Source organism: Ostrea edulis, chromosome 3 (genome assembly GCF_947568905.1).
Source record: "Ostrea edulis chromosome 3, xbOstEdul1.1, whole genome shotgun sequence".
NCBI classification, from domain to species: Eukaryota; Metazoa; Mollusca; class Bivalvia; order Ostreida; family Ostreidae; genus Ostrea; species Ostrea edulis.
Window position 1 is genome coordinate 11,937,590 of NC_079166.1, and position 26,293 is coordinate 11,963,882.

Genomic DNA, 26,293 nt, shown 5'->3' on the forward strand with positions numbered 1-26,293 from the left:
TACATATTACATGTAATGATTGTCAAAACAAAATCTGATGGCAGAATTATGGTTGGCTTCCTTTCACTCCAGATTATTGTCAAAACAAGAAGTAAGTGAACTATCATATAATAATTGCTATATAAACAAGTTAATGATTTCTCCTTTCTTATTATCTAATAATGAACATCTAATAATGAACTGAAAGTGCTAAATGTGGCAAAACAAACATCAATAATGATGACATGTATTCCCTTCTACCTCCTATCCACTGTAAGAAATGTCTGGTGTCTGAACAACAGCTTTAGTGAGCATTTGGGTACCACCTGTTATTATTATTTTAAAAGTATATATGGGGTCTCATTTGCTAAGTAATTTTTGTGACTTTTCCTACATATTTTGTGACTTTCTGTCCAGTGACGTTTATCCTGTGACTTTTTGTCCGTATACCAAACATGAGTCCTATTTTGACTAATTTCGTGAAACTGAAACGTGTCCTTTGTAAGCAATTATAGTTGGGGCATAAGCGAACAGATATACGTTGACCTTGAAAATAAATAAATAGATATTAGGTGAATAAAGAAGAAGAAAAAGCCGCCAGACGTTAGTTTTGTTGTCTTATGGTTTTTATTGTGAATAAGAAGGATGGCACGATCCCTCATGCCTGCTGGTTTCTACACACGACCCTGCTATATGTACATGTATATAGAGTCTAGTTGGTTAAATTTTAACACAAAAAGAATTATCTCGTAATAGGAAAGTCTTCCACTTTTGTACAAAAACACCCAAAGTAAACCTCCAAGTTGTATACAGTAGATGTGTGGTTGTTCGCATATCGGAGATAATTTGAATTCAGATAATCAGAAAATATATTTGAAATAAAAGAGGGTGAGAGAAGAAACATACTATGCAAAATAAATAAATGAATAATAAAACAATGTTGAATATGTGCCCACGTATTGTTCGTAAATTGGGCGAGTGGTACTTGTACTAATACGATTACGAAGGTTGGTCACGGTAGAATAACCTGATGTTATTTTATTTACAGGTAATTGTTTACACCTACACTTTAATCCAAGTTTAAGGCGTCTAGCTGGGCCTTGTTCTCACCTGTTATCATGTGATTAAAAAATAAAAGATGACTTAGGAATTGTTATGGAGATAACACTATTGTAAATATGTTTTGAATAAAAAGCCATTGTTTTCAAGTTGTTTATTCGTTATTAGATATCTTAGACATAATTCAGAAATCTTATGCATTAAAATATCAATTTTGGAGTTGGATAATACAAGTTAATTTGTATCTTTCAAGTTATGATGTGCATACGAAACAGAAAACTGAGAAGGGGGTTTATTATTACTATGGATTTAAAACCAATGGGGCACCGCTTCGAGTTAAATACCACGCATGCGCAGAAGCCGGTGATCCGAGTCGTTCTTTTCCCTATATATTCTATTAAGAGCGACCCTGGTCACCAGCGACAGCCACCACGGTTACACCGCTGGGACTGCTTTTCGGTTTGTTTACTGGGACTGCTCTGGGACTGCTTTCTGTCAGGTTGGGTCTGGTTGGTACTGTACTGTGACACGGGACCTCGGTTTTGCGGTCTCATCCGAAGGACCGCCCCATTTAGTCGCCTCTTACGTCAAGCTAGGGGTACTGTGGACCTATTCTAACCCGGATCCCCATGGGAATATCTCCATACGAAGAATTGTTATACTTAGAATTTCATGCGATTTTATAGACTTTCGGTAATTTATAATTGATTATATTTAAGTTCAAACCCAAACAAATATTTTTTTAATTCAAATATAAGCACCAATGTCACTCTTGTATGTTTCCGCCAATCCACAACTTTAAAATACAGTAACTGCATGCTTGAAAGCACTTATATTAATGATTCTTTTTCTTTCTATATGTGAAATGACACCGCGCCTCGAAGTAGGACAGCCTCCCCCCCCCCTCTCTCTCTCTCTCAAACACCAATTCAATCATTGAATATGTACATGTAAAACGTCGTAAATAATTATCTGATGCCCGAAGAGACAATGAATCTTGAAAGCTTTACTATACATGTATTTTTTACTTAAATATTCCTTTTCATACATGTTTTTGTGCAATCAACTGTCTGTTTGGATTGCGTATACAATGCCCGTATTTCTATTCAGATATAGTAATCATCTTTAATTTCGAATTGTGCACATAATATCTCCAAACAAGTGTACAGTGTATATGTACATGCATTGTCAGATTGATGATTTCTAACTTCAAAAACCCTGACCAGTCGAGATTTCAATACAGAAAAAATATTCGACTCTGGTATCTCCTCTGATTAAAGATATCGTGGTTGACACTTGTGAAGTGTGTCGCAATCTCTATAATGACAATTTGTTACAAAAGAAGTTTATTATTGTATCAGAATAAAGAGAATCTAACATTTTTGGTAAACGTGCCTCTCGAGTCCGGGTAAAAAGCTGTCTGCATTTGTTGCGGTATTTTTAATGTCATGTACAATACTTATGCATATCTGCCTGTATTTTGCAAGAATTGAATATGCCATCTCTCTCTCTCTCTCTCTCTCTCTCTCTCTCTCTCCATTCTATCAGCAAATTATTTCTCCGCGTTTCTCTCATGTCATTGACATAACTGCAAAGTCTTGCATGCACATGTAAGTAATAGTATGCAAGAAAACCTGTTTCGCATTTTAGTCTAAATCATGTAAACTTTCAGAATATTTCACTGATATACATGTACATGTATACAATATGTTATTTGTAATTTTGAGCAATCCATGATATTTCAAAACGTGATTTCATTGTTTTCCATTTCCTGTACATTCTTATCAGAGATGTGCACAGGTCGAATCCAGCTAGAAAATCTTGTATAGCAATTAATTGGCTATCTGAAAGAAATATGGCCAATGAGAAAAAAAAAATTCGTACATGTCAGTTTAAAGGAATACGCTGTTTCTGTTAAATTGTCGTCTTTTTGCAAGTGTTTTGTCAATTTACCTGCTTTACACAAGGCGGGTTGTCATCTTTTCAATATTTTGGGGCAAAAAATCGCTAATTAACGTTCTGTCGTCTTTTCACCACAAAATAACAACAAAACCTAAGCGAACACACGAGAAAATTGTTTGTTAATTTGCGGATTTTGTTTGTCGTCTTTTCGCATGTATTTTTACTCTTTTCGACCTTCCGTTTTGTCTTCCTTTGTCTTTTCGTTATTTCGGTGGGAAAAAGTCGCCAAATTTTCGTTTTATCGTCTTTTAGTTTCGTCGTCCCGAAATCACGATAGGAAGAAAAAAAAAGAAAAAAAACTGACACAAAACAGTCACCACAAAGATCCTCAAGGAAAATTTCCTTTGGGTTGGAAGTACGAGGAGGTATTGTATTTCATCATATTTCCGTGGAAGACAATTAGTCGCATGAAGCCAGTTTTCTAGGGAGGGGATATTTTTGCTGGTTAGAACAATGTTGGGGTCTATTTTTTAATGTATTTTCCATTTCAAATATAAATGTTCTATTTGTATGTAATTGGAAAATAAACATAGAGTATAAGAAACCTCAAAATTAAGTATCGCTACAAGTGCCCAGGTAAGAAACGAACAGCCAACCCCTGCCTATAAATTTTAATCAAACACGTTATGTGCCACGTTAACATTCCGTTCAAAAAATGCTCTTCCTACTTTCATTTGTAGGACAACTATAGCAAAGGAGGTCTTTCGAAATATATATTTTTGAAACCTGCTCAGGTTCGAAAAAAAGCTGTCAATGCGCATTTCAGATTCACTGCAACCACCCTAAAGCCAGGCAAGAATGTTTTTCTAATTTCTTCAGGGACCGACCCTATTTCTTTTCCAAACTGCATCAGTCACGTAGATATCAAATACCGTTCCAGATAGCGCCCTTGCATTAAAAGAGGAACAGTGTTTGAAGGGGTTAAATCCCACTAAAATTCATCATAAGACACCGATATACCAAATTTCATTTACTCCCAAATGATTGAAGAAACTAGTCGATATATATATATATATATATATATATATATATATATATATATATATATACAGTATATATTGCCCACATGCTGGGTCTGTTAAATCAAACCGATTTATTGGGACCTACAAGAAAGAACAGTGTTATGCACTAAAGTCTTTTTGAATACTATTAGCCTCTTGGGTAGTATTACATATATAAATATATATAGGGTTAAAATGGATACGTTTCTGGTAAAATTAAACTCCTTTCATAGAGAGATGCTGGGTCAGACACAGTAATAATCTTGGGACCCCCTCGGCCCCTCCCAAGGCCCAATAATCTCATTATATATATAATATACATATATAGAAACATTGGGACCTTCATATTGTTTTTGATTGAGCAAATTGGGTCTCGAAAATCAAACCAGATTTTTAGGACCAGTGATGATAAATGCTCACAATTAAAGCCCAACAAACAGCATTATTTGGCATGTCACTGCAGCAGCACCTATTGGGGTTTCAATGAATTAACAAGATGCGTTATCAGATGCTATCAACTGAGTAATATGTATAGCAGTTACATGTAAGTGTGCTGCAGTTTCACGGGAGATCTGAGTGCAATATTATATAGTTAATATAAAGAAAATATTGTTGTTTCTCTACTGTGGCCTTTGTAGTGACACAATCGAAACACTACATGCACAACTAGACATTAGACATAAAATGTCACACGAATGAGGTCCCCTAGAAGGTCATCAGAGATGCAAGCACAATTGTTTACAGACTGACAACTAGGCATCATACACTTTAGTTTGCAAAGAAACTCAACAAACACTGGGTGAAATCAAACCCAGACTTTGGGGTCCCCAGAACAAAAGCATGGCACTCTACCACCAAGTTACTGCAGTCCCAAGTTGATACCATTCAAATATAAAACATTGTTTCTGATGAAGCCAACAGATAAAACAAGTTTCTGATGAATTTTATCAACATATATATTAATCAATTTATAGAGACAAGTAAATTTCCAAAGGTCATGAAAGAAGCAAAAGTCGCATTAATTTAGAAACAAGAGGCTCATGGGCCACATCGCTCACCCGAGTCACCTTGGCCTTGCCATTGTTCAGCTGTTGTGAGTTTTAAAAGATTTATTTTATCAATCTTTATTTCCTTGAAAAAAGTTGACCCCATATTGTAGCCCCTAAAGATCACAACATAAATTGGTCAAAGTCGTAAGGTCCAACTTTAAGGTAAAAATTCACGAAATAATAAGGTCTTGCCATAAAGAACCTATATACAATGTTCAGGAAATATTGAATAGACCAGGATTTTGTTTTTAAACAGTAGGCCAAAATCACAATGATTTGAACAAACTTGAACTGCACTATGTCAAGAAGCTGTCGTGTAAATTTCAACTTTTCTGGCCCAGTGGTTCTTGAGAAGATTTTCAAATTACCCCACCCTAATTTTGCATTTTCGTGATTATATCCCCTTGGAGAAGGGAGTTGCTCTTCATTTGAACAAACTTATATCCCCTTCACCCTTTGGTGAAATTGACCCAGTGGTTCTGGAGAAAAAAATTAAAATGTGAAGAAAAGTTTACAGACAGACGGCGGACAACAGGCGGTCAGAAAAACTCACTTGTGCTTTCAGCTCAATAAATACAGAAAAAACAAAATGTATGGTAAAAGGTACAAAAGAAAAAATTTCAACACTTTCTGATCTATCACTTTTCATAAACAATGATTTATTTCAACATTCCTATGCTGAAAAGGTACTTGGAACAATAGTTAATCCGTCTCTGAATTGGACAAATCAAATAAATCTTGTATGCTCTGTTGTATCATCCTGTATATATCTCCTATCCAAACTTTATTTGCCTTTAGAGGTAAGAACATTATTTTACAATGGTTCTATTTTACCTATCTTGGATTACTGCTGTTCTATATGGGGAAACTGCAGTACAATGACATAGATAGAATACACAAGTTACAAAAAGAGCTGCTAGGGTAATTCTTGATGCAGATTCACTTCCCCCTCAGCGCTGCTGGGGTAATTCTTGATGCAGATTCACTTCCCTCCTCAGCGCTGCTAGGGTAATTTTTGATGCAGATTCACTTTCCCCCTCAGCGCTGCTAGGGTAATTCTTGATGCAGATTCACTTCCCCCCTCAGCGCTGCTAGGGTAATTCTTGATGCAGATTCACTTCCCCCCTCAGCGCTGCTAGGGTAATTCTTGATGCAGATTCACTTCCCCCCTCAGAGCTGCTAGGGTAATTCTTGATGCAGATTCACTTCCCCCTCAGCGCTGCTGGGGTACTTCTTGATGCAGATTCACTTCCCCCCTCAGAGCTGCTAGGGTAATTCTTGATGCAGATTCACTTCCCTCCTCAGCGCCTTTATTTTAAATTTTAAAAATGATAACATTTAGTAATAGGATTACTTATAATATTGATTGATTGACTATTGTTTAACGTCCCTCTTGAGAATATTTCACTCATATGGAGATGTCACCACTGCCGGTGAAGGGCTGCATTTAGGCCTATGCTCGGCGCTTATGGCCATTGAGCAGGAAGGGTTCTTTAATGTGTAGTCACCTCTTGCGACAAGCAAGGGGTACTGAGGACCTATTCTAACCCGGATCCCCACGGGGTGATTACTGATTGTTTGTAATAAGATGCTTTTAATATGCAAATGTTTACATATAAAAGGATCAGAATATATAACTGAAAATTTGAAATATATGTTGGAGATAATCATTCCTATAAACTAAAATGCTGAAACTAACATTCTTAGTGTTGAAAAACCAAAGACAGAACTTTTTAAAAATCATTTTAGATATTCTGGACCTTTGGTATGGAATCAACAACCCATACTCAGTTAATACTTTCATATTTTTTGTATATCACTTAAATTATTGCGTATGCTTTTTCATGTTTAACATCTATAAATTTTATTATTACACTTTGGGACACCGTGAAGATTTGCAGTAACTAACTGTGTTACCCTCTTCAAATATAGAATTATTATTATTATTCACATAAGGTTTTATCTTAACAAAATTAGTGCAAGTCAAAAAACATTGAAGTCACTGTCAGTATATCAAGCAATATGCACTTGAAAGCTGTTCCCCTTCATATATCATGTGGATTTTCGGAGTTTCATATTGTACAGTTTCGTTCTAATCTGTGGAAGAATACGCAACATGAGAGAAGGGCACAAACACTGGACATCTTTTAAATTGGAATTACGGACATTTTTGCCTTACCTACACACTATGGTTTAAACTTTTTACGAAGACTTTCTGTTTCTTCCTCTCTCCAATGCCTTTTCTTGCTTTTCTTCAAACCTGAAATTATCCAAATAAATGTGGGAATCATTATGTTACTTCACTATAAATATTAACATTACAATCAACAAACAGACTCCATGAGTAAAAAATCCCCACTGTCAGAAATATAGGATCTTGCACTCATACATGTATCGATGTATTAAATTTATGAAAGGAGTTAATGATTTCATGAATAAGAACACATGCTTTAAACAAGACCAATACAGTCAAAACCGGTTATCACGTTCACCTCTGTACAAAATTACTTGAGTGTTTAAACAGATTGCAGGGTTCGAAATTAACTTTTTCAAGCACTAGTCTATACCGACTAATGACTATGGATGTTCATTAGTCCGCAAAGCATTTTACTAGCCCGTCCAGTGTATCATATAAAATGATTCCATAAATAAATTTTATTTAATGAAACCAAACACTTCGCAGTTGCAAACAGTTCAATTTTTGACACCTACAGTGGAAAAAGACAACCATACTTTATTGTGCTTTCATGATCTTCAGTCTCTGAGATACTGACGTAACCCCTTAAAAATGTCCATGAGTTTTGCAGGTCAGCATGTCATTATCACGCAAGCACTTAATCATGTACGTAATCGACCATAAGTTCAAACATCTCAGACAAATTGGCTGAAATCTTACTCAATTCAAGATTTATATGCAGATTCTCACTAGTCCATACGGACTTACTAGTCTAACATGTTATTTTTTACTAGTTTTGGACTTACAGACATGAGGTAATGTCGAACCCTAGATTGGGAGAAATATTGTACGAAATTTTTTTAGACCCACTCCTGACTTTTTGATACTAACAAAATCGTCTCCATACGAGTCCATAGTATCTGATTTTAATTGACCATTATTTCCTTTTATATCACAAGACTGGTAAGTGCTGTAGATCCAGTTTTATTCGTGAGACTTCTATTTTCGCGTAAATTCACAAGAACATAGATTCATGAGAATATAACACTTGCGAATGAAAGATTTGCAATGATAATCACTGAGTTTACTTGTTATATGTACCAGAAAATTCTGTAAATTATAATGTTTTTTCCTCAATTTTGAGTAGCACCTCCAAAAAGTCCCATAATTTATGTCTAGCACAACTGCGTGAATTTTAAGACCATCTACAGAAGTCAACACTTAGGGCTGTAGAGATATGTGGGAAAGATGTAAGAAGTGTTGATTGCACAAAGTAGACAGGGTTGTACAATAACAGTAGTCTGTGACAAGAAAAATAAGTTGGGGCGAATAAAACTGGGTAAATCAGTAGCCCAACAGACTAATAGTGGTTTTGTCTAATACTATTGAATGAAGAGCTCCAGATAAGTGGCAATTCTGCATCTTATATGGAATGTGAATTGAACATTCAATCCATGTGTCATATACGCAAAGCAACTCTTACTCCTCGCTTAAGATTGAATATGAATGGTGTTTACTACAGATATATACAGTTTCATGTCTATAAACATCAATGAGAAATTAAAGAAACTTTCCAGATCCCCTGCCATTTCTGCATTGGGAAAAGCTAGTACCGAATGCATTCTTGGTCACCAAAGTGCTTTTCATTTAAAGGACTATGCATTGAATATGAACTTTAATAACTTGGACTTTGAATTACATTTTTTTTTTCAAGGCAGGATGTCAGGCACACAAAAACTTACATCTCTTCTACATGATTAAAAAAAACACCAGTACCAATGTTACAAATTATGCATCTGATGCAGGAACAAATGGAAAGGTCTGTCGATCAGGGAAAAGTAAAATGTTCATTCACGTAATAAAGGACAATTCACTCATGAATAACAAAGCAATACCCTTGGTTTAAAGTAGTCAAAAATGAACGTGTTCAATATCAAAGACACTGAAATTGACAGAGAATAGACAACATCTAGCTTTGTATGTCATAATATTTCAATTCAAATATAAAGCAATAAAACATGTTTTACAACCAGTTAATTTGTTTGTTTTTTTAAATATATTTCATATTTTTTTTTTATTGAACACATTTCAAAAATACTACTTGGGGGCAATTTTGATGGGTAAATACTCCACTATATTTTTAAAATGATTGTTCCGAAAGACCCTATAAGTCTATTGGAACACTGCTAATGTATACTATATGTACATGTATTTCCATTATAACTTCAAAACAGCAATTAAAATATCCAACCATAATTTGTCTCAATTAAATGTATTAATAATACGTTTGAATAAATTAAATACACATGCATATTTCAATTTTTCAAAATAACTAGTGTTACAGATTATACAAAGATGTTTAGCATAGTAGATGTGTAGGGCTGGTAACATTTCTACTCATGTACTAGCCTAACTGTTGTGTCGGGCCTTGAGTAGGTACACTTTACTTAGGACGCCCGCCTGCCTTGCATGCCTGCATTCGCCATACTATTCTAAGATGTACATGTTGTGTAATCTGGCCAAAAAGTAGTGATGGTGCATCAGTTAATGTTCATAATTGATCATCGGTTGGAACCAGTTGCTGCTTCCAATGCGATTTTACAGATTATAATCGGAAGACATGGTTTTATTTTAAAAAGCATAATCTTACAAAGTATTTCATGGTTTATTTTTTCATTTACACATGGATATCTATATATTTACACATAGATATGATTAGAAAGTTATGTTAACAATCGCTGTTTTCTGATTATCGGTACAACACTACAAAAAAGTGCATCATCAGGTGAGTTCCATTAGCGCCTCTAAAGACTTCTGCCTACATTGATCCATGTAGTAAGAAGGCTTACCGGTACCCTTATTTACAAAACCACAGAAAGTAATAAAAAGCACATTCAAAATATGGTACTTACAACCGTTAACTCTCTTGTAGAATGTAGAATGATCGAAACAGCCTATACTTTTCTTTTTGTGTATTGACGTCATGTCCAAGATGTTTGTTATATCCAGAATCTGAAGAAATTAAAGAAACTTGCTTATTCCACAGCTTTTCACAAAATATACAGTCAAACTTTGATATTTTATTATCCAACATAAATCCTGAAAATGTGATTTTTGTCCATATTTACATATCAGTGTATTCAGATTGTATATCTTGAACTACGAGTATTTCAAACAGATTCTGTTGGTACCTTTGGATTCGCGATAATGAAGTTTGACTGTACATTTCTATATTTGAAACATAGTAACAAACTACCATAAAATTTTCTTCATGTTACAGCATGGTCATGCCATTTTCATATGTCAAATTGTTATTGTTTTGTCATTGTCAATTGTATATTCAGTGCCAGTTTATCAAATAGTATATGTAGGTCATATTATGTTTCTTTCAGTTGTTGTGTCATTAAGGAAGTTAGCTCCTGAGCTTTTGAGTACAACTGCACAGGATGTTACAACTAAGTATTTACTGAATCAATACTGATCCCATTGCTGCAAACATATTACACATCTTATACTGAACCCTATCCAGTTGAAAACTTTTGTGCCAATTCAAATTTTGAAATGGTTTGACATGGACTATATTTTTTGGCGGAAGGATTGATTAGTAAAAAAGTTCTAAATCTGCATGATATTACAGTTTCTGTTTCATCCAATATATCTTCTATTTTTATACTCTTATATGTGTATTTCAGGTTTATAATTTATGATATAAGTGGTTGAGACTTGGAACTCATTCAAATGTTGTAATTTATTAATTTGGTTGATATATTTTTCCAAATAGAACACCAATTCTTTAAAAAGTTTAAGATTTCTTTACTCGAAATTTTGTGTAAAAATTAAGTATTTTCACCAATGATTTTAAGATTTGATCTCTAACCCCCCACTATTTTTAGTTTCATTTTCAATTTGAAGACAAGACCTTGGAAATTATGTAAAATTTTAGAAATTGACATTACTCCTAAGATGTTCTTTTAAACTCTCAAATTTCATGTCATGAATTTTTTTGTACATCAATGGAAAAAGGTGATTATTTATTTCCATTACTAGTATTAGACTTTTTTTTATCTGTAGTGTTAGAAGACATGATTATATATCTATTTTATGTAATGATTGATTTGTATTGTTTATGTTGTGTTGACACCAACAGACAAATCAAGGTTGACATTTCAAGTGCAAAAGGTCATGTTCAGAACACTGTAGCTCAATAAAAAGCATTGTGACCCCAGTTTTTGTTTTTAATTTCCTAATTCTCCTTCAATGTAGAAATCAAAAATACACTTCCCAAAAGATTGACATTACTTCAAATCTCAGGTACGAATCTCTTTTAATGTTTTCAATGATGTTTGTACTATATACAATCCATTTACTTATGAAACAAACCTGTGAAACAGTCGAAATGCATTTCCTAAGAGCGATAGACGTAATTTGTTCAGGAGACTGTAGACCAGGGCAGTGGTCCACTACTTCTCTCAGGTCAGCATTTCCAGTCGAGGGGGATTTGAATTCTGTACTTATTTGTTGGTAGGATTCCAACTTCATCATGCAATGCATTAAGGAGATCTATTGCATTCTTTGCATCTGGCAGAAGTAGAACGTATGCATCAACATTTTCGTGAGATTTTATCATAATGATCATATCCATTCCGAAAATATCATATACATGATATATTTTGCAGAGTTTACTTCAGAAATAAAATTATGTGAAAAAGGGCCCCTTGACCTAAAAAAAATGGGAGACAATTTTTAAATATTAGGGGGTAAAAGATTTAAATCTTTAAATGAGTCTCATAACTAAATCAACGAAAAGGTATTAATGGATTCCTCAAAAGGGGACAGACCAAGGTAAATATACAAAGTCAACGGACACAAAAACGCATACAACAGGGACAGACCAGGGTAAATATACAAAGTCAACGGACACAAAAACACATACAACAGGGACAAAAATGAACCAAGCAACAGCTACTAGGTACAAATATCAGCCCTTTCCCCTCCCCAAATTTACAAAAATTTCCCAATTTTAATTTGCACTTCTCCCAATAATAGAAACTGGGGAAAATGTATTTGTTAAAAGATAAGTTTGATGTATGACGTAACAAAGACGCATCAATTCTAGATTATTTAGAGAGAATAGTTCAAGATTTTAAGAACTTAAAGAAAAGAAAGTTAAATATTTAAAATAAATGAAGAATGGCGTCAATTTGTGTTTGATTACTTGTTTGATATGATATAGTTAGCTTATTTACAATGATGCTTGTTTTTCCCGATCGACCAAAATGTCGACACTTTTTCCAAATTCGACAGCCACAGGACCCTCTGGAAATATGATAAAAAATCACTGAACTGTTTTCAATGAACAAGAGACTTGTCGGCCTTACTGCTCGTACCACACACAGAACATCCAGCAGGTATATGAAAAGTGTTGCATACTAATTGTGCAATGAGTTAATCTTTCAAACGAATGGGCCTCAGATTTTATGATCGATCATTACACATAATTCAGTGGCTCCCTCCAACCCATTATAACAATGTCTGTTAAATATGTAATGAGTCCTGTCAAATTGACATATACAGTGTAGTTAAGGACCAATACATATCTGGAACATATCACTAGCATGGGTGGATACAGTAGAGTGAACAATGAAATTATCTATAACTCATTAACTGTAATATATCGCACACATTTACATCATGCAGTGCCGTTCATGAATACTTTATTTTCTAAATATGACGAGAAAATGAATTATAAATTATTGACATATAAAGCTAAATATTTATATTTTCAACTTTTTCCTCTTATTTAACACTATTACGAGCTGTGCGTATTTATCACTGTATAGGCACTACTTTTACTAAGGCAATGCACATCTAGCCAGCGCTTCCGCTTATTACAGACGTCTATCAATAGATGAAATCAACATCACAAAATGTATTTATGATTTTATCTGTATTCCAAGCAGTGGACTTTCATCAATATTAGACATATTTCTGTAAAACAATGTTTTACTTATAAAAATTCATCTGCTACACTGAGTTTTGGTCATCCTTATGTAAACAATGGTTGAATTTGGCAAATTTGATATGGGTGATGTGGAATGTACCTTCTGCTTGACGATGACATATTTGCAGGACTACATCTTTCCTTTATGGCACCTCAGAAGTACATCAAGACCTACATACCACACAGTCTATGTGCCACAGCCATTACAGCCATGTCAGTTTAGAAATAGTCCAATCATGTTTATAACGGGGCATCGAAGGGAGGCGTCATTAAAATTTATTGAGTCAACAGAAGAGTTCAGTGAGCTCATGTTTGTCAACAAATAGTCTACAAATCCAAATCGATACCGCCCCTTACCTTTGTGCACTTCCACATCCTCTGTGATGTCAGTTCTGTCAGGAGTTCTGCGTCCTCTGTCCTGTATATAAATGATTTGCCTACACCTGAAGACTGCCGCTCTGTTCTTCATGTTCCTCCACCTCACTGTTCTGTTACCTCCGTAATGTCCACAGAATAATTTTCAAAACTGCCCTGCAACAACTGCGTCTTCTACCTTTAAAAGTGAAAGGGTGCAGCAAATCTGTAACGTTACGCACCCAGTACGTTTTTATAAGTTGTTCCAAAGTTACCAATTTAGACATAAGGAAGAGTTGACAATTATATATTCCTGAGTTAATGTATGAAAGGTAAAGATAACGAACAGTAATCAATCTCATAACTCTTACAGACAATACAAAATAGATAGTTGGTCAAACACGGACCCCTGGACACACCAGAGTTGGGATCAGGTGCCTAGGAGGAGTAAGCATCCCCTGTTGATCGGTCGCACCTGTCGTGAGCCCTATATCCTAATCAGGTTAACTGAGCTATCCGCAGTCAAAACCAGTGTGCCAAGAATGGTCTAACAATCGGTATGAAATACTCAGACAGCATTTGACCCAGTGATAGGTTGTATTGGGAAACTAGATCGTTATAACGACCATAGAATTTGCGAAATGCTGACTTTAATCGAGACTGTTGAAACCCTTGTATCATCAAGTTGTTTGTCAGTAGCTTGCCTCGATTCAAAAACTGACTTAATGCAGTACAACCTCTTGTGTATCGAATCAGTTGAGGGATATATACACCAAATGCAGGTGATAGTGGAATATTGCTACATAAATATGGGAAGTTGACGATGGAGAAGCTGAAATCATCGCGTTTGTCATACAGTTGAGTTGTTAGTTTGCCGTTAATGTCTATTTTCAATAAGATATCTAAGTATGAAGCAGAAGTGGAGGACTCTGTGGTCTTTATTTCGAGCTCACAGGGATGTATCGAATTGACATATGAATGAAAGTTATTATTGGTGATAGACAAAACGTCGGCGATATATTGGGTCAAATGCTGTCTGAGGTGTTTCATACCGATTGTTAGACCGTTCTTGGCACATTGATTGTGACTACGGATAACTCCGTTTACCCGATCAGGATATAGGGCTCACGGCGGGTGTGACCGGTCGACAAGGGATGCTTACTCCTCCTAGGCACCTGATCCCACTTCTGGTGTGTCTAGGGGTCCGTGTTTGCCATACTATCTATTTTGTATTGCTTATAGGAGTTATGAGATTGATCACTGTTCGTTATCTTCGCCTTTCATATATCTAAATGTCAACTTAAAGGCCATAGCAAGACATTTCTTCTCATGTAGAAGTTTTTGAATACATACTGCTTCATATAAATAGAAAAGCAGGTCAGCTAACAAAGGAGCTCAATTCATGTTCATGGGAATTCCAACAGACTTGGAAGACCTGATCACCGATAATCACGAAAATATTGTCAATGAGGAACTCTAGCATATTTTTTATTTCAACTTTAGAGTACTTGTGCGTGGAATCAGAGTGGTGTTTAACAAAGTAAGTTTTTGAATGACTGATCACTAGATATGAATGTTTCCGTTTTCCATTTTTGTTGAAGAAGCAACTGTCTATGATGTCAAAAAGTCTAGTCTTTAGTTCGATTTTGTGAGGAATGGTCGTGTAAAGTGTTGAAAGGTCATAGGTATTGATTTGGGAAAAGTTTTGCGATTTCAAGTTCACTAAGAGTTCTTTAATTTTTTTAAGAATCCACATTTGATTAACACCACGTCTGGCATATGTAGTAGCCCAGTGTCTGTCTTTATGGGATTTGATCACGTGACCAACCTGTATTTATATCCGGATAGATATTTTAAAATGATACCTTGTTTCTGAAATAAAGTATGATTTTGCTATCCAACAAGAGAATTGAACTTACATAAATGGAGTTCGCGTGCCAACTATAGTAAAAAAGTAAAACTATTATAGTTGAACCGAACGTGCATTAGTTTGCCGGAAGTGAACAACTCTAGTTGAAAATTACTAGCATTTCTACCACGTACTACAATGTAGTGGTGTAGTTCAAAGATGGCGGACAAAGTGTAAAACGTAGCTTCTGTACAACAAGCAGAGAAATGACAAGGGATGCATAATACATGTATCAGTTGTCTTAGACGCTTACTCCCATCTAGGCCTCTGTATTACCTTTAACTCCCGTTAACGACGTGGTAAGATGCAACTATATTAAAATCAAAGTTAACCATTTTACACTATAGAAAGCTAGCTCGATATCTGCAATCAAACGACTAGTGTATTTTAGATTATACATGTATGATTCATCGTTTCGAGGACATTTTCGAGAAACAAGCTGTAGTTGTTCTATGTATGCTGCTACATTTTGTAATTCTTCAACGCCGTCATCAAAAAGACGAAATAAATATAGCATTGACAAAATTTCTACACCTGATCGGTTGCAGACGACCATATTTTTACTTCTGACTAAAATTTGTTTACATGCACTAGTTGACAAGACATGCGTAAATGTAACTTCCTCATGCACTAGTTAACACGCGGGCTCCACCAATGGTGAATATTAGCACTCTGGGGTGTGCAAATTCCTCATGCCTCCTAACACTAACGCATGCCAATATTCACAAATATAAGTTCAGTAACTCTGTAATATTTTCCCCACTCACTCAAACGTTCAAGCAAATAGTGCATCAGGATTTTTCCATGAAGAAAGTAAAACTACTATTTCACTAATTTAATTGTTATCTTCCACAAGTATATAAAATACACTTATATGTGGACCTCGGGTGCCTAGGAGGAGTAAGCATCCCCTGTCGACCGGTCACACCCGCCGTGAGCCCTATATCCTGATCAGGTAAACGGAGTTAACCGCAGTCAAAATCAATGTGCCAAGAGGCTTAACAATCGGTATCAAATACTCAGACAGCATTTGACCCAATGATAGGTTGTAATGACGAACTAGATCGTTATAACGACCATAGAATTTGCGAAATGCTGACTTCAATCGAGACTGTTGAAACCTTTGTATCATCAACTTGTTTGTCAGTAGCTTACCTTGATTTAAAAACTGACCTAATGCAGGACAAGCTTTTGTGTATCGAATCAGTTGCGATATATAAACACCATATGCAGGTGATAATGGAATATTGCTACATAAATATGGGAAGTTAACGATGGAGAAGATGAAATCATATCGTTTGTCATACAGTTGAGTCGTCAGTTTGCCGTTAACGTCTACTTTCAATAAAATATCTAAGTATGAAGCTGAAGTGGAGGACTCTGTGGTGTCCTTTATTTCGAGCCCAAAGGGATATTTCAAATCGACATATGAATGAAAGTTATTATTGTTAATAGACAAAACGTCATCGAAATATCGAAATGTCAAAATGAAGGCCACAGCGAGAGATTTTTTCTTCTCACGTAGAAGTTTTTGAATAAATTCTGCTTCATATGAATATAGAAACATGTCAGCTAACAAAGGAGCACAATTCGTGCCCTTGGGAATTCCAACAGACTTGGAAGACCTGATCACCAAAGACCACGAAGATGTCAATGAGGAACTCTAGCATATTTTTTAATTCAACTTCAGAGTACTTGTGCATGGAATCAGAGTGGTGTTTAACAAAGTAAGTTTTTGAATGACTGATCACTAGACACCTCTGTCGGCGCGGGTTCGAATCCCGCTCGCGCCGTTAAGTGAGAAAGTTTCCCAGTTTACTTTCGGAAGGTCGGTGGTCTTTTCCCAAGTACATTGTATCTGGGTTCTCTCTTCCACCAATACAAAACTGGGCGCCACCATATAACTGAAAAATTGTTGATTGTGGCGGAAAACATCAATCAATCTGATCACTAGATATGAATATTTCCGTTTTCCGTTTTTGTTGAAGAAGCAACTGTCTATGATGTCAAAAAGTCTAGTCTTTAATGTATCGTGAGGAATGGTCGTGTATAGTGTTGAAGGTTTTAATGTTATTGATTTGGGGAAAATTATGCGATTTCAAGTTTACTAAAAGTTCTTTAGAAATTTTTAGAATCCACATTTGATTAACACCACTTCTGGCATATGTAGTCGCACAGTATCTGTCGTTAAGTTTCTCCTTCACAGCTGTTAATATTTTCGTGAGGAGGAAAGATAGGGGCTTGGAAGAACATTCACTGGATCCAGCAATGTATCTTTGTAAGGGTTTTTATGTAGTTTAGGAATCCAGTATAGGTACGGTAACTCATATTCATTCGACCCATTGACTGGGATATTAAATGTCTAAAACCGAAGCATGGTTTTGAAGAATTTCATATTTTGAAAGGGCAGCTGGAGTATAAGTACGATTACCAAATGTGGAATTAATGCCAAGTTTGTTGAAAATACAGTTGTAATAATGAGCCTTACAAACAAAGACAATGTGTTACTAGCTTTGTCAGCTGGAACCAAAACATATTCCTTATGTAACGTATCTAATTATTTTATCTTTTATCATTTCTGGTTTACTAAACACAGAAGGATAGATGGTACGTACTTTTGTTTTCATATGTCTAATGCGGGATTTTAATATTCCTCTTATCCTTTTAACCCATTCTGACAATGTATCAAGTTCTTCTTTTTCATATTTAGTCCATCGTGTGTGGCATTATCTTCAACATAATTCATAATAGAGATGAAGTTCATGTACAACTACTGTTAAAAGTAATGGGGGAGGGGACAGTCTCAATTTATTTGCACTATTAAATTTTAAAAAAAAATGCTCATTGTCAAAGACGGGGGGGGGGGGGGGGGGGGGGGGGGCTAGTTCTTCGTGCCTGTTTTGGAATACATTGTTAGAAACTATATTTGTTTTGAACCTATTGAAATATTTAGAATTTTCATGATCATGGAACAAAAATTGAGTTAATGAAAAGAAATTAATTTTCTTTTTAAATATACATGTATATATTAAACATGGCTTCGGACAACACGTCTAGTCTAACTCTACAATTCTTCTTCTTTCAAACCACGGGTTAGATCTAGTTAATGTCAATATGAGCTACTACTTCCTTTACAAGGTCAACAGCATTTCCGCGGCCATGGTAGCTAGTGTCGCTTGATTTGATCGTCTCCATGCTATTTTTCAAGGTATTTATGTGTCGCACATGTTGTGACTTTGCACCTTTTTCTTTTTCATATGTCTGCTTCTCGCATACATTCCGACGTGTGTCATATTTTTACATTAGTTACCATTTCCGCAGCAGTGTTTGGTAAAGTTAGTAAAAATGATTTGGAATATGAAATGGTTTGAGAGATAAAGCGTACTTATATTTACATGAAAATGCTTGCGAGAATTAAACATTCCTAGTATGGACGTTAATATTTGACCAAAAGTATCGATTGTCGTCATAAGGGGAGGGGGTATTTTTCGCAAACAATGATCAATTATAAAAGCACCAGAATAGTTCGTACGTTTCCCAAGCAAGATTCGGAGAAATGCGTGTCCAGTTCTAGTTTCACACTACTATAGTAAATATCAACAAACGATCATCGTCTAACACTTGCACCGAGTCATTGTTTACACACTATCATTATTATTATGTTTATTTAGGCAAAGCATCAGATAAATTAAAAATCAGAATCAAATATTTTGTAAAATACATTAATAATGTCAATCAGGGATCACAAATGAATTTGGCACATTGCTATCATATGTACACATTAGCACTCCAGATATTATCACAGCTATAGTCACCAACAACTTCATTATCAAAATACATGCTTATCACTGTACCAGGTCTTATCACAGACAATACAAATTATATACTTTAAATAAATCTTTGCCTAGGATAACCCATGAAAACAATTTATAAATCTTGCTTATTTCCAATGGGGTCCTAAGATGTTATAAGTTAATTATAGATTATATATGACTAAGACAGCATAGACAAAAATAAGATTGAGCATCAGATGATTTTCCTAGCCCAATTTAAGTAAAACTATGTACATTGTTTGATTATATATTGATACAAAATATTTTTTAAAATGTATCATTATACACTATAAAAACATTAGATATAATGCTTTCTTCCCAAACGATTGACTTGCTTTTTGTAAATGCCTAGAGATGCAAATTGCATGTACATGCAGGAGCGATTTCGGTGACATGTAGGCTATGCTATCAAAATCACTGCACATGGCGCATACTATATACATATATGTATAATATATGCAATGTATATGAAAAGGGAGACTTGTAATCAATATGAAATAAAATAAAAATTATCATTTGACAAGAATTCAATCAACAGATTTACACATGACACTTGACAGCGGTAGCAAATTACGACAAAATATGATGACATTTTCCCCGCTATACAATGTGGTGACGTACTTTTTTATTGTGACGTCATATAGTGTGTCTGTACAGCATTGTGATTTTTCTCGGGAAGCTTTAACTACGCTGCGTCCGGTTCTAAATTTATAATAAATTCACAATCATCACGTGATCATCGTCCCGCATATCCTTAAATTAAGCAAATGCTAAACGTTCTTCGGTCTCAGACAAGCTATTACTTCGGACATCAAGTAATAGAGCGGGCTCTGACGAAATTAGATGATCTCCTCTATTATGGATGAACGTTGTAAGAGTATGAAAAATGATTTTTTTTTTTTTTTAAATCATATTAGCAGGCTCTACATAAAAGTCAATTTATCAGGTTTGTCTTAAACCATTCAATAATTTCCTTTTTGAAAAACTACATAATGTATACATTGTTTCATTGTCTGTGAATGGGGCTGTGGTCCGTATGGCTATGACTTATTACCGATGTCTGTCATTGGTATCATTGTTTTGTTAAACTAACTTCAAAGGAGGAGTGGGTGTGTTAAAAAATAAGACGTTAAAAATTGTCTAAACGTTCATATTGAGGACCCTTGCACAGTCCTGCACCTCTTCATATTTGTATGAGGAAAACATTTAGAGAACTAACTTATATGTAAACGATTAGTGAAACACACAGATTAATGAAACACACGGACTGTTTTTCAGTAGGGCTTTGGAACCAATAATCAGCACATTTCTGTTTTCTCAGGCCGGGAATGTCTTCACAGCCACATTGATGGACGCCCGGCAGATGGGACATTTGCGCATCGCTGGTGCACAGTGGGTACAACAGCATAGATGTCCACAGGGAAGAAAAGCGATCGCGATGTCCTCTTCCATGCAAATCTGAAAATGTTGCACATCAAACTAATATATACAAGTTTCACGAATTTTAATGTCTTTACAGGATATAATTACATCAATGCCAAGGCTACTTTAAGGAAGTATAATACGTCGTCATATTGGCGGACTTTCTTTTCAAACATGAATGAAAATACAATGTATAAATATCGGCAATATTTGTATATTCCTTTTAAATTTGATTGCCTAGATGGGTAGCTCAGTCGGTTAACGTGTCGACTGCGGATGTGTAAATCGCGGGTTCAAGTCCAGCAGGGGTCTTGATTTTTAGTACTCTCTACTACATCTGCTTTTTTATTAAACAAAGTAATTTGAAAGTTTTAAATTTGAAACTGTTATTGTACATACCCTCCACTATTCATTGATATCAAACATCTCTAGTGTGTTATTTCCCCTTAATATATCTTTAAGTATCTATTTCGCAATACAGATAAGGTGTGGACCCATAAGAACAAGCCAATAAATACATGAAATAGTAACATATATGTCGAAATGCGCATCTGGTGCATCAAAATTGGTACCGTATAAGTTTTACATATGTAACATACCCGACAGAGTCTCTCCTCTCTCAGTTTTCGATTTTCTTCCCTCAGTGACCGAATTTCGTCTTTAAAAAACAAATAGCTATGATGAAAATTCTACACTGATAATAGATACATGCAAAACAAATATCAATTGAACTTTTATATTCATAGATCAATATCTTCATATACTATTCGAAGTAGCAAGCTAACATTTTTCAATACTCTGAAAGTTAAGTTGTCACGAAATACAAATCAAAGATTGTTGCTAGGGTTCCACGATGAAAGGTGAAGATAACGAACAGTGATCGATCTCGTATCTCCTATAAGGGATACAAAATAAAGAGTTGGACAAACACGAACCCCTGGACGTACCAGAGGTGGGATTAGGTTAACAGGAGGAATGAGCATCCATGTCGACCGGTCGCATCCAACGTGAGCCCCATGTCTTGATCAGGTAAATAGAGTAATCCGTAGTCAAATCAATGTGCCAAGGACGGCCTAACAACCGGTATGAAATATGCCAGACAGCATTTGACCCAATGATAGGTCGTATTGTTAACTAGATCATTATAATAACTATAGAATTTGCAAAATACTGACTTTCAAAACGAGACTGTTGAAACCCCTGTAACATCAACTTGTTTGTCAGTAGCCTGCCTCGATTTCAAAACTGATCATTTGCAGAATAAGCTCTTGCGTATCGAATCAGTTGAGAGATATCAACACCATATGTTAAGTTTCTACCTAAACATTGGTTATATTTGTATTTAGTTTATTTTTTTCTCGTCATGATGAAGAAATGTTCAGAGAAGGAAGTAAGAAAAAATTTAATAGTATACCACTCAATCTCATAGCTCCTAATTCATCCATCATCTCTGTCGCTAGAAAATTATCTGCTGCATCTGCAATACACAAAAAGGATTAAATAAAGTGTTATTGATTGATTGTATCTTGTTTAACGTCGTCTTACTCTTACGGAGACATCACCAAGACCGGTGAAGAGCTTCGAATTTAGGCCTTTGTTCGGCGCTTTCGGCCATTTAGTAGTGAGGGTTCTTTAGCGTGCCACACCTACTGTGACACGGGATATCCGTTTTTAAGGTCATCTCCGATTACCTGTGACAGTCACACCTGTTGTCGAGCGTTTAGCTATGGAACTCTCACTACCTGTTTTAACGAGTTAGGTCTGTCGCGGCCGGGATTCGAACCCCGGCATTCCGCATGCAGGGCGAACGCTCTACTTCTAAGTCACCGCGGCGGTCAAATGAAGTGTTATAAAACATCCAAAGATGTGCTGATAGGGAGAGGGGGAGGGGTGTGGAAAGACTTACTATTTTCGTTTCTATTGTGAAAGGAAGGATCAACAGAAGTTACTGGAGGAATATCCTGATTATCATTCACTACTGGCTCAGATGATGATGCAGGGATGTCTCCTGCCAGGATTTCCTCGATCACTTCAGCTGTTGACACGTCTTGATGAATTCATACAAAATAAGAAACTACATGCATGATTTGTTCAGTGAAAATTCAACGAATGATCCATAGGAATATATTTTGAAATGCCAAATGCATGTAATTACCTTCATCCATGTCTTCTTTAATTATTCATACGGAGATGTTTTTATGACACTTTTTGGAATTATTTTAAACCATAGAAAAGTTTCATATCAATCTATTCATATACCTGCTCTATTTCTATTCAAGTGTTGATAGGCTTCCCTAATCGTGCCCCACGTGTACCCCATATGCCGGATTTCTCGAGCAGCCGGAAGTTGCTCGATGTCTCTCACGTGTTCTGTCTGTTCTTGTGGTGGTATATCTTCCGATTCTTCCTCCTGAACACTCTGTACAAGTGTTACAAAATCCTGACCACGATTCTGAATTGAGAAAGGGCATTTCGGAAACCATCGGGCGTGTTCCACCCAGGCATCATCGCCAGATTCCCAATTCCGCAATCCACCTTGAATGATATCGAGACACATAACTATGATAATCATTACTGGATTTGGATATAACTGAATACAAAACACTCTCTGAATTGCAGGTACGTTAAACGTTACATGAGATATAGAGAAATATACATTCATTGATTTGTAAAAGTAGATACCTCCACAAAAGAAACAGCGGACGTTGTCGTTATAACCAACATAAAAGAAGCCTGCAGTGCTTAAATCCCTCGGTGTCTGTGTCAGATGTGACGGCCATTGTTGGTAACTACTGATCCTGGTAGCCAGAACGGAATAGTTGGGATATCTCGGCCTATCTATTACTACTCCAAGGGGCTCTAAAGTGTCGTTGAAACCATTAGTTTGTGAATTGGGTGCTGTATGGTTTTGATGGTTCGTTCGATTTGGCGAATTTATATCATGACTTTGTTGTGCATCACTCACGTGTTCGTTGTTACCTCTACATGAGTTGTGTTCGTTGTTACCTGTACATGAGTTAGTCTCGGAATGTAACTCGTGAGACTGGTAACTCTCTCTTGATCCGATTGGTATGTTTGTGTCATGACGTCCTTGCAAGTGGCGACAGTTTGGAGATAGTTGTCTGTGAATTTCTGTAACGTTATTTCCTGTCCAATTAGAATTGTGTATTCCGCATGAAAAACAAACACATTCTTGGTTTCTCCCAGTGAAATAAAACCCAGACCGAGCAAGTCGTATTGGACTCAAAGATATGGGAAATGATAGGGGGAATGTGGAAAATGACCGCAATCGGAGCCATTCATAACGCATTTCATTGACAACATTCCCGCTGTCAATACAAGCACTGAAGTATGTGTCCAACGTGTTTGGTTGCTCGGAAGTTGGATACACGCTAATATGATTGGAATGGAGCTGAATGCCATTCTGAAGATGGAAACCAGGAGACAGTAATGAAATTACATGATTTTTCATTTCATGGGATCTTCTAATGTACTTTCCAAACTGTGATTTTCTTATTTGCTCACAAAATATCGCAAGTATAACGATAAGAATTAACACGGGAAACAACAACACCAACATTTTTCCACATATAAGTCAAGGAAATCAGAGTGTTCCTTCCTCTGCACAGTACTTCCAATATTTTCAACGTGACACTTTTGTCTCCAGGTTCGTGTGATGCATTCAAAATGCTTCACATTTGCAATGTCTGTGTCTGAAAATGAAGAGATTGCCTTGACTATAGATCTTGAAAACAATCAAACTTTATGATCAGTTTTTCTCAGCATTTCTAGCGTTTAAACATAATGGTGTAACTTATGGAAGTACAAAATCAAAATGTCTAAAACAGATTTAGATATAAAATAGGCGTGCCATTTCCACATCACACTCAGTCTACACTGTTTGTGAGAGAATGATTGTAAGCAGCAAACTCTTGGGCTATAATTATAAAGATAAATTTACTGGAACTGGTCGCGCCGATATATATATAAACAGGAATAATTGGAATATTTAGTTGATCCGTGGAAGTTGGGCCAATTGCTCAAGACTAAATCTTACTAGAACAACGCTTGCGTTGCAAAATACGCCCGTCCAGTATTTTTAGTAATCGTGTAATAGTCAAAGGAAGAAAATACAGTATGTGATATTCTTGGTGCTAACACCATGGAAAATATGTATACCAAGTTTGAAGTTTCTCATCATCGCAAACCACGCCAATTGTCTCTGTTCTCACTACGCCATAGCCGTGGTTGCATGAATATTTATGTTGATATATTAACCAATCAGGGAGCTCCCATCAATTTCATTTTAGATGAAAAATCACTTTGGAGATCATCGCGTGGCTCGTAGCGGAATAATCCGAGGATTATCGATTTTAAAAAAAATGACAAAATAGCTAATGAAAATATGGTTATTGATGAAAGGTGAATATAACGAACAATGATCAATCTCATAACTCCTATAAGTAATACAAAATAGATAGTTAGGCAAACATGAACCCCTGGACACACCAGAGGTGGGATCATGTGCCTAAGAGGAGTGAGCATCCCCTGTCAACCGGTCACACCCGCCGTGAGCCCTATATCATGATCAGGTAAACGGAATTATCCGTAGTAAAAATCAGTGTGCCAAGAACGGCCTAACAATCGGTATGAAACACGTCAGACAGCATTTGACCCAATGATAGGTTGTATTGACGAACTAAATCGTTATAACGACCATAGAATCTGCGAAATGCTGACTTCAATAGAGGCTGTTGAAACCCTAGCTGCAGAACTGTAGCTCTCTGAAAAAAATATTTTGACGGAACATCAAAATATTTTTTTCAGAGACCTACAGTTCTGCAGCTATTGAAACCCCTGTACCATCAACTTGTTTGTCAGTAGCTTCTCTCGATTTAAAAACTTACTATACCCAGAACAAGCTCTTGCGTATCGAATCAGTTGAGAGATATAAACACCATATGCAGGTGATAATGGAATATTGCTACATAAATATGGGAAGTTGACGACGGAGAACTCAGAAGCTGAAATCATCCCGTTTGTCATACACTTGAGTAGTCAGTTTGCCGTAAATGTCTACTTTCAATAAAATATCTAAGTATGAAGCAGAATTGGACGACTCTGTGATATCTTTTATTTCAAGATTACAGGGATATATCGAATCGACATATGAATGAAAATTAATATTGTTGATAGACAAAACGTCGTCGATATATCTAAATGTCGAATTGAATGCCACAACAAGAGATTTTTTCTTCTCGCGTAGAAGTTTTTGAATAAATTCCGCTTCATATGAATATAGAAACAGGTCAGCTAACAAAGGAGCACAATTCGTGCCCATGGGAATTCCAACAGACTGTTCGAAAACTTTATCACCAAAAACCATGAAGATAGTGTCAATGAGGAACTCTAGCATATTTTTTATTTCAACTTCAGAGTACTTGTGCGTGGAATCAGAGTGATGTTTAACAAAGTAAGTTTTTGGATGACTGATCGCTAGATATGAACATTTCTTTTTTCCATTTTTGTTGAAGAAGCAACTGTCTAT

The 26,293-nt window shown here is 35.9% G+C and overlaps 1 protein-coding gene across 3 annotated transcripts in view; it reads right to left on the minus strand.

Annotated features, from left to right (window-relative positions):
* LOC125667383 (baculoviral IAP repeat-containing protein 7-B-like) overlaps positions 1-24,460 on the minus strand; it is an 83,750-nt gene extending 59,290 nt beyond the window's left edge. The window contains exons 1-6 of one of the 3 annotated variants that reach the window (XM_056160050.1): positions 23,428-24,460; positions 23,005-23,280; positions 22,652-22,792; positions 22,160-22,222; positions 21,345-21,403; positions 19,142-20,781 (exon numbers count right to left, since the gene is read on the minus strand). In XM_056160050.1, the coding sequence (XP_056016025.1) occupies positions 20,641-20,781; positions 21,345-21,403; positions 22,160-22,222; positions 22,652-22,792; positions 23,005-23,280; positions 23,428-24,325 (1,578 nt within the window). In that variant the 5' untranslated portion in view covers positions 24,326-24,460 and the 3' untranslated portion in view covers positions 19,142-20,640. Of the gene's footprint in view, positions 1-19,141; positions 20,782-21,344; positions 21,404-22,159; positions 22,223-22,651; positions 22,793-23,004; positions 23,281-23,427 lie in introns of those variants that run through there. The other 2 variants (XM_056160051.1, XM_056160049.1) reach the window with 2 other exon arrangements.
* Positions 24,461-26,293: the final 1,833 nt, after the last annotated feature.